Source organism: Protobothrops mucrosquamatus, unplaced genomic scaffold (assembly GCF_001527695.2).
Source record: "Protobothrops mucrosquamatus isolate PMUCROS unplaced genomic scaffold, P.Mucros_1.0 scaffold8, whole genome shotgun sequence".
Taxonomy (NCBI): domain Eukaryota; kingdom Metazoa; phylum Chordata; class Lepidosauria; order Squamata; family Viperidae; genus Protobothrops; species Protobothrops mucrosquamatus.
Window position 1 is genome coordinate 3,798,844 of NW_015386395.1, and position 12,415 is coordinate 3,811,258.

Here is a 12,415-nt window from a genome sequence, read left to right on the forward strand (position 1 = left end):
CGCCCCTGGAATCTGGGCGGCGGGGAAACAAGCTGTTTGGACACTTGATCTCTCCCAGGTGAGCTGGCCCTGGTCTCCCTTCACTGCCTGCCTTTGTTCCCCGGGCCAGTTCGTCTCCCTTGGCAACGCGATCCTATCTTCTGCAAAGCGGGAACATGGGCATTGGTTGCAGGCAGCAATGACCTAGAAAGCCAGCTTCGCCTGTACCTCCCAGCGGCCTCCTTCTTTCGCCCCTTTCAGCCAGCGGTAGTTTCAAGTAACCTCCCTCTGGGAACTGACCCAGGTCATCCTGGCCTCCCTGTCAACCTGGTGATTCACCCAGGACTACTATCTTGGTTTGGCAGGACTTCAGAGATGCTGTGGGGAGCAGCTGGGCTGGAGTGTTGGACTCAGCAAGGAACAATCCGAAATTTGGATTTTCTCAGTTGAACTCCGAAGTGAAGTGAATTGGAGGAGCTACACTTTTTTCTAGGTTACCTACCTCACAGGAGCATTGTGAAGACAAGTGAAGGGATGGGAAGCCTTCTGCTGTTCCATGAGCACTTTGGAGAATGATAATGAAGATCTTTACTCTTATTGCTCTGATTATAATTTCAAACAAATGTACAAAAGCAAGAGTGACATGTAAATGCAGGTAGTCCTCGACTTACAACAATTTGTTTAGTGACGACACTGAAAAAAGCGACTTTTGACCGTTGCAGTATTCCCATGATCATGTGATCAAAATTCAAACACTTGTCAGTTGACTCATATTTATTACGGTTGCTGTGTCCTGGGTTCATGATCACCTTTTGCGATCTCCCGACAAGCAAAGACAATGGGGAAGCCAGATTTACTTAACAACCGTATTATACTAACTTAACAACTGCAGTGATTCACTTAACAGTGAAAATGGGACAAAACTCACTTAACAACTGTCTTGCTTAGCAACAGAAATTTTGGGCTCCATTGTGTTCATAAGTCAAGGACTACCTGTACTGCATTCAATTCACCCATGTTTTAGATAACCAGTGTTAGAGAGTTTTTCAGGAAAAATATTGTATTATTTATTTGTTGATTTATTTATTATTTCTTCTAATAATAAATGAGGACATTATTTTTAGGCCCTTGAGGTGATATACGTAGTTTATCCTCCGGTTGTTCCCCACAACAACTCTGTGAGGTTGCTTGGACTGAGACCCAAATACTAACTCAAATCAGTGCATTTATAAACTACTTTATCTCCCCATTGCACAGCTGTTGTACAGGAATAATGAGAACATCTGGAATTTTGACAGCATGTTGTGGGCATGCTCACAAAATGGCTGCTATAGACAAAATAGCCGCAGAAGATAACATGGTTGGTCACATCAATTTATGGAAAAGCAAGCTAATGAATTTAAACCAGAAACACAATTGCTATGTTTGTATAATAAGCTTTGTTCAATGAAATAGAATCATCATGGCTTAATAAAATGCTCGCTCTCTCATACAACATACCAACACAATAGCTGGATTACCACGGCATTTAAACCACAAAACTAATTTGATGGACTTTAGGTGACACAGTATGCTAAGTTAATATGTGAATGGCTCATTTGTGGTTCATTATACTGTATTAATCCAGTCATAGTCTGTTGCCATTTGTCTGAAGATGAAGGATATGCCAATGCTATAATACATGCATATTCTTAAAGACTCTGCATGTGCAAACTATCTATATACCTCTGAATGACTATAAAGATAATCAAAATGTATTGAAAATGCAATAATTTGAAAAATGAAGCAAATAATAACCTTGAAAACATTTTTAAAGGGAAATTAAGCAGTGGCTGAGGAGGAAACAAGCAGAAAGCAAGGTTCTACATTTAGGCAAGAAAAACCAAATGCACAAGTACAGCATAGGTGGCACCTTGCTCAATAGTAGTAAATGTGAGAGGGACCTCGGAATCCTAGTGGACAATCACCTAAATATGAGCCAGCAGTGTGCTGCAGCTGCCAAAAAGGCCAATATAGTGCTAGGCTGCATTAACAGAGGGATTGAATCAAGATCACATGAAGTGTTAATACCACTTTACAATGCCTTGGTAAGGCCACACTTGGAATACTGCATCCAGTTTTGGTCACCACGATGTAAAAAAGATGTTGAGACTCTAGAAAGAGTACAGAGAAGAGCAACAAAGATGATTAGGGGACTGGAGGGTAAAGCATATAAGGAATGGCTGCTGGAATTGGGTATGTCTAGTTTAATGAAGAGAAGGACGAGGGGGGACATGATAGCAGTGTTCCAATATCTCAGGCCGACGGTATTTCTTCTCCCTCAGTTCGATAAAAGGTTTCGCGGACCTCCGTCCTGTTCTTCGTTGCCCACCTTTGATTAGTTCCTCTCTTCGTTGGATCTTCTAAGGAGAAACTTCCTGACAGTGAGAACAATTAACCAGTGGAACAACCTGCCTCCAGAAGCAGTGAATGCTCCAACACTGGAAGTTTTTAAGAAGATACTGGACAGCCATTTGTCCGAAATGGTATACGGTTTCCTGCCTGAGCAGGGGGTTGGACTAGATGACCTTCAAGGTTCCTTCCAACTTTACTATTATTATTATTATTATTATTATTATTATTATTATTATTATTATTATTATTATTATTATTATTATTATTATTATAGATTTGTTCAAAGAGACATCTTTTCCAGTGTCTTCATTAGCTAGTTTAAGTTTGTAATTGGGTCAGTTTCAAAGAAGAACATGCATAAAATAAAAGTAAGCAAAGCTATTTTTTTAGCTTTTATTTTTGGAGGACTTTTTCATTTTAATTGTATGAAGCCTGTTTAGTTTACATGGTGTTTTTGCACTTTTTACCTAAAAATGGTAGAAGTTGCACTATTGATTTTCAGCAAGAGGGGGCTCCATGATCCATAAAAAGGGGCTTGATACCGGAAAATGTCAACCCCAGTTAAACTATATAAAAAGTGACATTTCCTTCACACTATAGCTAGTGTTGAATCCTACATAACTGGATTAGCAGATCAGAGGGCATGTCCTCTATTATAACACATATAAAACAGCTCTCATAGGTTAAACTGACAAGCAATCTAGTCTGCTGGATCACACCATGCTCAGCTGGATACTTCCTGAAGAATATCAAAGCAGCAATAATCTGAGCAACTGCTGCTCAGTACTAGAGCACTTTTGGTGTTATATAAAAAAACCTGGGTTTTTTTCTCACACATGCTCCAAAACACCTTTTGGAGACCAAATCCAATGCACTACACAGCACTATACTGCCTATGCCAGTGGTGGCGAACCTATGGCACGGGTGCCAGAGGCGGCACTCAGAGCCCTCTCTGTGGGCACGTGCACCGTCGCCCCAGTCCTAGGCCTTCAGCTGGGTTTTATAAAACCTTTTCACTTTAGGCCTCTGCTGCCGTGTACAAAAAAAAAGGTTTAATCAATCAGTCAATTTCAACTTCTCGTGGGAAAAAAAAGATCTTGCAAAGTTGGAATTGATTGATTGAACTTTTTAGTCCCACCCAGTCTGCTGTTACCACCGCAGTCACGCCCACCCAATGGGCCACACCCACCCAATGGACCACACCCACCCGGCACCCGATGATGCATAAGTGGGTTTTGGGTTGCAGTTTGGGCACTCGGTCTCTAAAAGGTTCGCCATCATTGGCCTATGCATTTGCAGAATGTATTTAACAGCTCTCAGTAGGATTAAGGTGAAGGGATTAGTTTTTTTTTAAACTGAGAAAATAAGCATGTGAATAGTGATGAGAAGACACTCATGTTCAAACCCTAGTAGAGGGTTCAAACCCTAGCACAGATATTTTTACGCCTTGATTCCAGCCTAATGGAAGACTGCCACTGCATTGCAAAAAAGCTATTCCATTGCCAGGAATGACAGTTTTTCTCCTACTATAAGTAGCCGGTGAGAAAGCCCTGATCCAGATGTTCTACAGGATTATAATTTTAGTAGCTATGATAAATGGCATTTCAACTGGGCATCTTCTAGATGAAAAGAGGATTTACCAGAGAAGGATAGAGTACTAGACAATCAAGTAATCAATATTTTCCTAGTGCTCTAAAACTTTGCAGTAGAAAGGCAGAATAGCTTGCTGCAGTGAATAATGATTGTGCAAGATATTTTCAGTAGTAATTAGTGCTTAGAATACTTCTGTAACCTGGTGCTCCCAGATGTAATGTTGGACAACTCCATACTGTAATCTCCCAGCCAGTATGGCTGTTGCTTGGATGAAGGAATTTTGGGAGTTAGCAAATTGTGAAGGCTATACTGCAATGGTCAGCTTTGGAAGGCAAGTCAAAATTAAAATCCCATCTTCTTTGCTATAAAGTACAGAAGAGACTTCAGATTGTCACTTTCTCTGGTCTAACCTATCTCATAAGGTGATAATTGGAATAACTGAGCCAAGTATATTAGCTCAAATTTAGTGAACAAAGAAACTACTAATATGAATAACAATGAGGGTGAAAATAATTAAGGATTTTAGGTTTTAAAATGTTACAAAAATATTTATTGCTTTCATGCTTGAAATATTGATCTCTTTCCTTGAGATTCCCTCCGTTACTTTGATCGCTCATTCCCCTCCATAACCCCGACAAAATGCAGTGCCTGCATTTTCTGTGTCGCATGAGAAAAGCACATCTTCCTTCCCCCATCCTTACCACTTTCTACGGAGGGACAATCGAGAGCACCCTGTCATGGAGCATTACAGTCTGGTTTGGAAGCATCACTGCTTCAGACAGGAAGGCGGTGCAGAGAGTGGTGAGGATGGCTGAAAAAATTATTGGCAGTTCCCTCCCTTCCAGGACATAGTACATAAGCATTGCTTGAGCAGGGTCCGGAAGATTGTCTAGGACACTACACACCCTCTTCACGATCTGTTTTCTTTGTTACCTTCTGGGAGGAAGGGGCTCTGTGGTATCCGAAGCAGAACATCCAGATTCGGTCACAGTTTCGTTCCATACAGTATTAACCTTGTGAACTCTAAAGCTTCCTCTTTCCGTAACATATTCAAGATGGTCAGTGATTAATATTTATATGTTATTTATATGTAAGGGTGTAGGTCTATACGTATGTTGTTTATAGTATGTTTAAATGTGTGTTATGTATGTGTACACTTGAGAGCAAGCAACTAAATTTCATTTTTAATATGTGCCATTGTGCTCACAGTAAAAAAATGACAATAAAGGTTATCTGTCTGTCTTATCTATCCTATCCTATCCTATCCTATCCTATCCTATCCTATCTATCTATCTATCTATCTATCTATCTATCTATCTATCTATCTATCTATCTATCTATCTATCTATCTATCTATCTATCTATCTATCTATCTATCTATCTATCTATCTATCTATCTCATCTATGGCTCTTTAATTTTCCAGTGCAAAAATCCAGATGGCTCTTTGTATAGTACAGACAAGTACTACGGGTTAACTATAGGGAGCCCCATTTTTTCCCCAAGGAAAAAATAAAAGGCCATCTGTGGGTTAGAAGGCAACTCCTTCTACAGCTATGCTTGGCAAAAATTAATCTCTTGTTTATCAACTGTGGTTGCCACCTTATCAACTCTTTTCAGAGTTATGTGTGGTCAGCGTCTTATCAGTCTTGGGCAACATGACTCATTTTGAACTGGAGATAGAAAACTCCCGTTAGACTACCCGATTACTTTATTTGACTGTCTTAGGCTTGCCTTATGAGAGTCATATCTGAGGATGTGACAGTTTACATACCACACAGTCTGGTACACACTTAACTCAGAAATAAGCCCTTTGTGTTCAATGAGATTTAGGATTAGGGTTGATCTGGGTGACCAATTGCCCTGCAAGGACAGGAGTGCATGGTGTCCACCTCTGCTCCCCCCCCCAATCCACCCACTGGGGAGGCAATCTCTGTCAACTTTTTTTTGCTACATATGAAAAATTTTATCTGCTTGTTCCAAGACAAGTGGCATTTCCCACATTGCTTGCTGCACTACATTTCATTTTCTCCCTTCCTATCCACTACTGTGTGCTATGGCAAGGATAGCCCCTCCCTCTGGTCACTGGTTGTTGTGGTTTTCCTCCTTATCCTGGGCTGTTAGGCTCTGCCCTCTTCTGAAGGGATTTTGATCAGTGAAATGCAGGAATCTTTTTTTTTAATGTTCACTAACAGGCATTCCTTCCCTTCCCTCTCTCCCTTGCCAGGTTCATTGATGAAATGGTGGGTTTTAAAAGGTGGAATGGACAAGAGTTCTGCCAGACTACTGCAGGTTCTTACAGCTCACAGCTGAAAATATTCAAATGCATTATTAAAAAGCTACAATCCATATTACAGAATACAGAATAACAGAGTTGGAAGGGACCTTGGAGGTCATCTAGTCCAACCCCCTGCTCAGGCAGGAAGCCCTATACCATTTCAGACAAATGGCTGTTCAATCTCTTCTTAAAAACTTCCAGCGTTGGAGCACTCACATCAGAACATTTAGACAACGACACTGCATTTTCTCAGGTGGCAGTTGGCATTCAGATTCTCACAAAGAACGAGAAACAGCAGAATAGCGATGCTAACATGGAAAACAGAATTTACCATTGACCCAGATGTTTATTTTGTCCCCACATCAATTTCAGCAGCACTGTGCAGGCTCCTATACATACACATGTAAGATGAGACATGCCTTCATGTGCACTTCTTCTAATGTGATATATAATGTGATACAGATTCTACGTAGAACAAATGGGACGCACTTTTTGCAAAAGAATGAATGGACACAAGTTTGACATCAGGAGTCAGAACAATGACAAAGTTATATCACAGCATTTCAATCTCTGTGCCAGACCTTACAATGACCATCTTGGGGGGGGGGGGGAAGAGACTAACAGCACCAGTCAGCAAAAAACTGCTGACTCAAAGGTTTCAGACAATCTCAGAAGATTTCAACAAACAAAAAGGGTTTTTGACACATTATAAGTGTTAGTTGATAAGATATGTATACTTTGTCTCACAAACAACCTGCCTCTGCATAGCTAACCTGTTGTCCCCTCACTCCCACCCCCTACCATGCTTTATCCCAATTTAAAATCAGTCTAGCGCTCAGTGCATCTAATAAAATGAGTTGCAGCTCTTGAAAGTTAGTGCCTCTTAATAAAATGTGTTGGTCAGAAAGAATATTGCCAATTTCTTGTAGCCAAAGCTCAAGAATATTGCTAGTTTCTTAAAGCCCAAGGGACAGAAAGAACAGAAAAATGGTGCTCTAGTCTAATCTGATTTCTTTTTTTAACCAATAGATTCACTGGATAGAAAAGAGTGATGTATGAGAGAAAGTCAATAGAGGGAGATGTGGATTAAAGTCTACATGTCCTGAGAGACCTACCCACAAAAAGGAAAGCAATTAACACTTGTTTTCCCAGAACAAGTAGAAGAGGTAAAGAACCAGAAGAATCCCTTAGTAGGTGTACAATACCAGGCCAAAGAGAAGAAAGGGGGTTGACATCTGGAAACGGACTTTTAAACTAGTTAATCTCTATTTATCCCATTGGTGCCCCTCTTTCTCCTCTCTGCATATTTGTGGGGAAGAAAAAAAGAGGCAGAAGCAACAGAGATGGAATGGGTGGAGTGGCATTCTTTTGAGACCACTCTAGTGTCTTAGCTTTGCATCCTGAGGCTGGAAAAATGAGTTAAAATTGATACTTGGTTCATCTTCCCTCTCTCTCACATGCGTGCAGAGACACATGTGCATAAACAAACACTTGAACTTCACAACTCTCAGAATTCTGACTGGGGAATTGTGGGAAGTGAAATCCAGACATCCTAAAATGGGTAAAGTTGAGAAACGCTACGCCAGACCAAGGTTTAGATCAGGGGTAGTCAACCTTGGCTCTTTTATGACTCGTGGACTTCAATTCCCAGAATTCCTGAGCCAGCTTAGCTGGCTCAGGAATTCTGGGAGTTGAAGTCCACGAGTCATAAAAGAGCCAAGGTTGACTACCCCTGGTTTAGATCAATTGTAATCCTGGGTTTCACACTGCAGTTGAGGAACTCATCCAGAATCACAATTCTTTAACTGGGTTTGGGTGTTAAAATAACCCTAATCACAACACCTATAGGCACATCTATAAATTAAGTCCCAATGACTGGATTAGCACATAACATTAAGCCACAGTACTCTATGCTTTATAATGTCTTATTAAGTTAACCAAAATTGATTGGGTTCTCCCAACACACTGAGCCAAAAGTGCCCTAGTCTAACATACAGTTAACAACAGGATTGAATCCACTAAAATACAGAAAATCAGAACAAAGTTTAATTCCGTCTTCTTTGGTTGAATTGGGAGAAAGTTGAGTGTTTTTAATCATATTACGCACATTAACGTAAAATACTAATGTCAGATTATGCTGCTCCCAACAAATATTTTGTGATCAACCACTCTTAACAATAGTTGTGCTGTCTATTCTTTAAATGCAACTCAGGAAAATATTTTATCTTATCGAAGTGAACTTCACAAAAGCTTCTGTTGTTTTGCGTTTATTAGAGAGAGTTGCATTTGTGTAATGAAAATAAAGGGATGTTTGTGCATGCGCTTGTGTGAACATGTATGCATGTGGACCCCTGTGCTAAGCATTCAGTTAATTTAAATAGTAGATGTGACCCCCCTCTATGTAACTTTGGAGTTATGCCTGGTTGGCATAATGAATATCTAATAGTTTCCATTTTTTAAATTTCTCTTCTAGAAGAATTTGACCACAATAACTCCCTCTATGTCTTTCTGTCTTTCCTCCTCCCTCCCTCCCTTTCCACCCTTGCTTGTTTTTCTCGGCCTCTTCCTCTCCCCCCTCTTTTTCCTCTGGAATGGGCAGCTTCCCAACTAGCTAGCAGAAAATAAAGAAATATTCAAACTCTCTCCATAACACCACCACCCAGGCCTTGGTTACCATGGATCCCCCAATGCCCTTCTCAGATTGGTCTTCTGCCCCTCCCAGCCACCTGTCGGGGGTTCATATAACCCGCCCCTCGCTGTCCCTAAGCTCAGGCTCCCTTGGGATCCTTCTAGACAACAGGTACCTGTGAAGGAGAACAATACAATAACAAACAGGTTGTCGGAGCCACCAAGAAAAGATAGCACTGGATTTATCCTTCTTTCCCCTTTAGGGGTTCTTCACCTTTCAGACTTTGGTCTATCCTTCTCCAACCCAGCTCCTAAAGTGACACCTCACAGAATATTATTTGTGGATGACCCTACATCAAAAATCGACTCTCGGAAGCTATAGATTGCCATCTTCGAAGCTGCTTTCCATACGCAGGTAACCCAAGAAGGCCTCTTCTATAACAGTTCTGCTCGCTAATCTACTAAAGAGAGTTAATTTTAACGAAAAGCTCCGTAGGTTTCTTTGTCTTGGACAGCCACGTGAGTGCAATATTCTTTTAGGATTTATTTATTAGGAGTTTGCTTTCGGGTGAAAACATAGACTTCTGATGTTGCGTATCACCATTGAGAGGGAGTATTTTCTGAATTCTCGTCTTCATTGATTTCTACCAAAAACAGCTTGTCTCCTGGTGTTTCTGTCCATAATCCATCATCTTTGGCCTTCCCAGAGGGCAGCAGAAGAAAGAAAAAAAAGAGGTGTGCATTTTATAGCCAAATTGAAGGATAGCCATAATGGCATCTGTGGGGCTAGAGATCATGGCTATGGCTCTGTGCATCTTTGGCTGGTTGGGGACTATCCTTTCATGTGCATTGCCCATGTGGAAGGTTACAGCATTCATCGGAAACAACATTGTTGTGGCACAGACAATCTGGGAGGGACTGTGGATGAATTGTGTGGTACAGAGTACTGGCCAGATGCAGTGCAAGATCTATGATTCCATGCTAGCCCTGCCTCAAGATGTCCAAGCTGCCCGGGCCCTCATGGTTATCTCTGTGGTGCTTGCTGTCCTGGCACTGTTGGTGAGTATTGTTGGAGCCAAGTGTACCAACTGCGTGGAGGAAGAAGGTGCCAAGGCACGTATTGTCATTACCTCAGGTGCCTTCTTTATTGTCTCAGGACTTCTCGCACTTATTCCTGTCTGCTGGTCTGCCAACTCCATCATCCGTGACTTTTACAATCCAATTGTGGCTGAACCCCTCAAAAGGGAACTGGGGGCTGCTCTCTATGTTGGTTGGGCAGCTTCTGCCTTACTGCTCCTTGGAGGATCACTCCTGTGCTGCTCCTGCCCACCACGGGACAACCGCTACCCAGGCCGTATTGCCTATTCTGTTCCAGCCAGATCTACTGCTCCACCAGGCAGTACAATTGACAAGAGGGACTATGTATGAGCAGTTATTGTGGTGAAATTTGCCAGATATTAGAAGACCCAAACTAGGACAGGCATTATTGGCCCAAGGACCTCTGGAACCAGAAGATAGGACAACCTTATCAGTTTGGGTTCAGCTATGATATCTGGTAATACTGGAATGTTGGTGCATGTATATATGTGTGTGTATGTGTGGCTATACAAGCATAATGAATGATGTGGAGTGACTAACTGAGGAAATGTGAACAAATAAAAGGATGTGTGAGAGAACGAACAAATCTTTTTCAATGAGATGAATACATCAGCAAACAAAAGTGGAATGCAGGAACAAATGGGGCAGCTGAACAAACAAAGGCAGGTTTAGGACAAGTCTATGGATAGGTTAACAGTGCATAACATGTGCATGGAGGTGAAAAATAAGCTAGATGAAGAAGAATAGAAACAGCATGATAGCAATGGCCTTGCCATATGGAAAATGAAGTATTGTAGCTATCCTGGGCCAAAGTAGTGGTCTTCTCCTTTTTCCTGTTGTCCCTTCAAAGACTTCAGGCTGTTCCTTCTCTTGGAAGACTGTACTGTGAGGCACAAGGTGTGCCTTAGGTTTCTAAACCAGCTGGATGTCCTCATAAGCAGCCCTGTCAGCGATGATGAAGTATGAGTTAAATTTCCAACCAGTTGACTTTTGAACAGAATGTTGCCATAATGAAAAGTGGTCAGGCAACTGCTGCAGAGAATCTTGGAGGAAAGAGATTATCTGGATCTATTTAAGTCAGGTTACAGGCTGTACAGTATAGTATAGTACAGAACAATCCAGAGACAGCATTGGTTGTACTTGCTGATGATATTTGGTGAAGCTGGGATAGAAGTGGTGCTTTTGATCTTTCAGTGGCTTTCAGTACCAATGATCGTAGTATCCTTCTAGACCAGCTGCAAGGTTTGGGGATGGGAGTCCTCATTTTATAGTGGTTCTCCTCTTGCTCCAGTGGTCAATTCCAGTCAGTGTTTGGGGAGGGGATGTTGCACCCAGAGCTCTTTGTTTATGAGGTGCATCAGGGCTTGATGCTTTCCCCTCTTATTCAGCAACTACATGAAACTGTTAGATAAGGTCATCTGTCAGTATCACCAGTAACAGATGATACCCATCTTGAGCCCAGACTGTCCAGATGATGCTGTCAATGTCCTGTCACAGTGTCTACAGGTTCTTCAGGTCTCGATGAGGAGGAACAAATGGATTCAATCCTGACAAGACAAAATGGACTATATGTATATCCCCCCCACACACACACACACACCCTTGATCTGGAGACTTTCCATGTTTAGTTTTATATGAGACAGTACTCCTCCACTTTAGGCTGTAGGCAACCTGAGAATCACTCTGGATACATAGCTCTTATTCAAAGAGCAGGTAGCAAGCTGTGGCCAGGAGGGTCTTTGCACAGATTTGTCTGTTGCACAAGTTGTAGCTGTACCTAGATTGGGAGGCCCTTTAGATACTCACCTATGCTCTAGAGCAGCGGTTCTCAACCTGTGGGTCGCGACCCCATTTGGGGTCGAACGACCATTTCACAGGGGTCGCCAAACAACGCAGTCCGCCATTTTTTTCCCCTTTTTCCGTAGCTGTGCTACTCCCTCTTATTCTATTGGCTTTTGAAAGCCAATACAATAGACTCTATTCAAGAGACTCTATTCTATTGGCGTTCGAAAGCCAATAGAATCTATTGGCTTTTGAAAGCCAATAGATATCTGAGAGAACTTATCTCAGATTAAGATAACCGAAAGTTTTCGGTTATCCTTAACAGGTCCGACAGAGACGGGACGACTCGGGCGGTTTTCAGGGTCAGACGTTTGCCACGACGTTCAACAGACGTCGATTCCGCTCGAAAGACCTGCAAAGGTGGGGAGGGACGACTCGTTGATGATTTACATAGTAAAAGAGGGCTAGGGGTGGGAGGTGGGAGGCCGGCGGGCGCAGGGAGGGTTGCTGGCGCGCGTGGGGCCCAGCGGGTGCCTTACCTCCCTTGGGCTGGACCAGCTGGTGGCCCAGCCGGTGGTCGCCCTGCGCCCTCGCTGCCACATGCCATGGCCACCCAGGAGCGCCTGGGTCTGCCTGCCACCGCACCGAACATGCGGTGGCCAAGG

The 12,415-nt window shown here is 42.3% G+C and overlaps 1 protein-coding gene across 1 annotated transcript; it reads left to right on the plus strand.

Moving 5' to 3' along the window:
• Window positions 1–9,242: 9,242 nt before the first annotated feature.
• LOC107282566 (claudin-9-like) lies at window positions 9,243–10,538 on the plus strand. The gene has a single exon (XM_015810361.1). It carries the CDS (start codon window positions 9,642–9,644, stop codon window positions 10,296–10,298), a length of 657 nt encoding a protein of 218 aa, XP_015665847.1. The 5' UTR covers window positions 9,243–9,641; the 3' UTR covers window positions 10,299–10,538.
• Window positions 10,539–12,415: the final 1,877 nt, after the last annotated feature.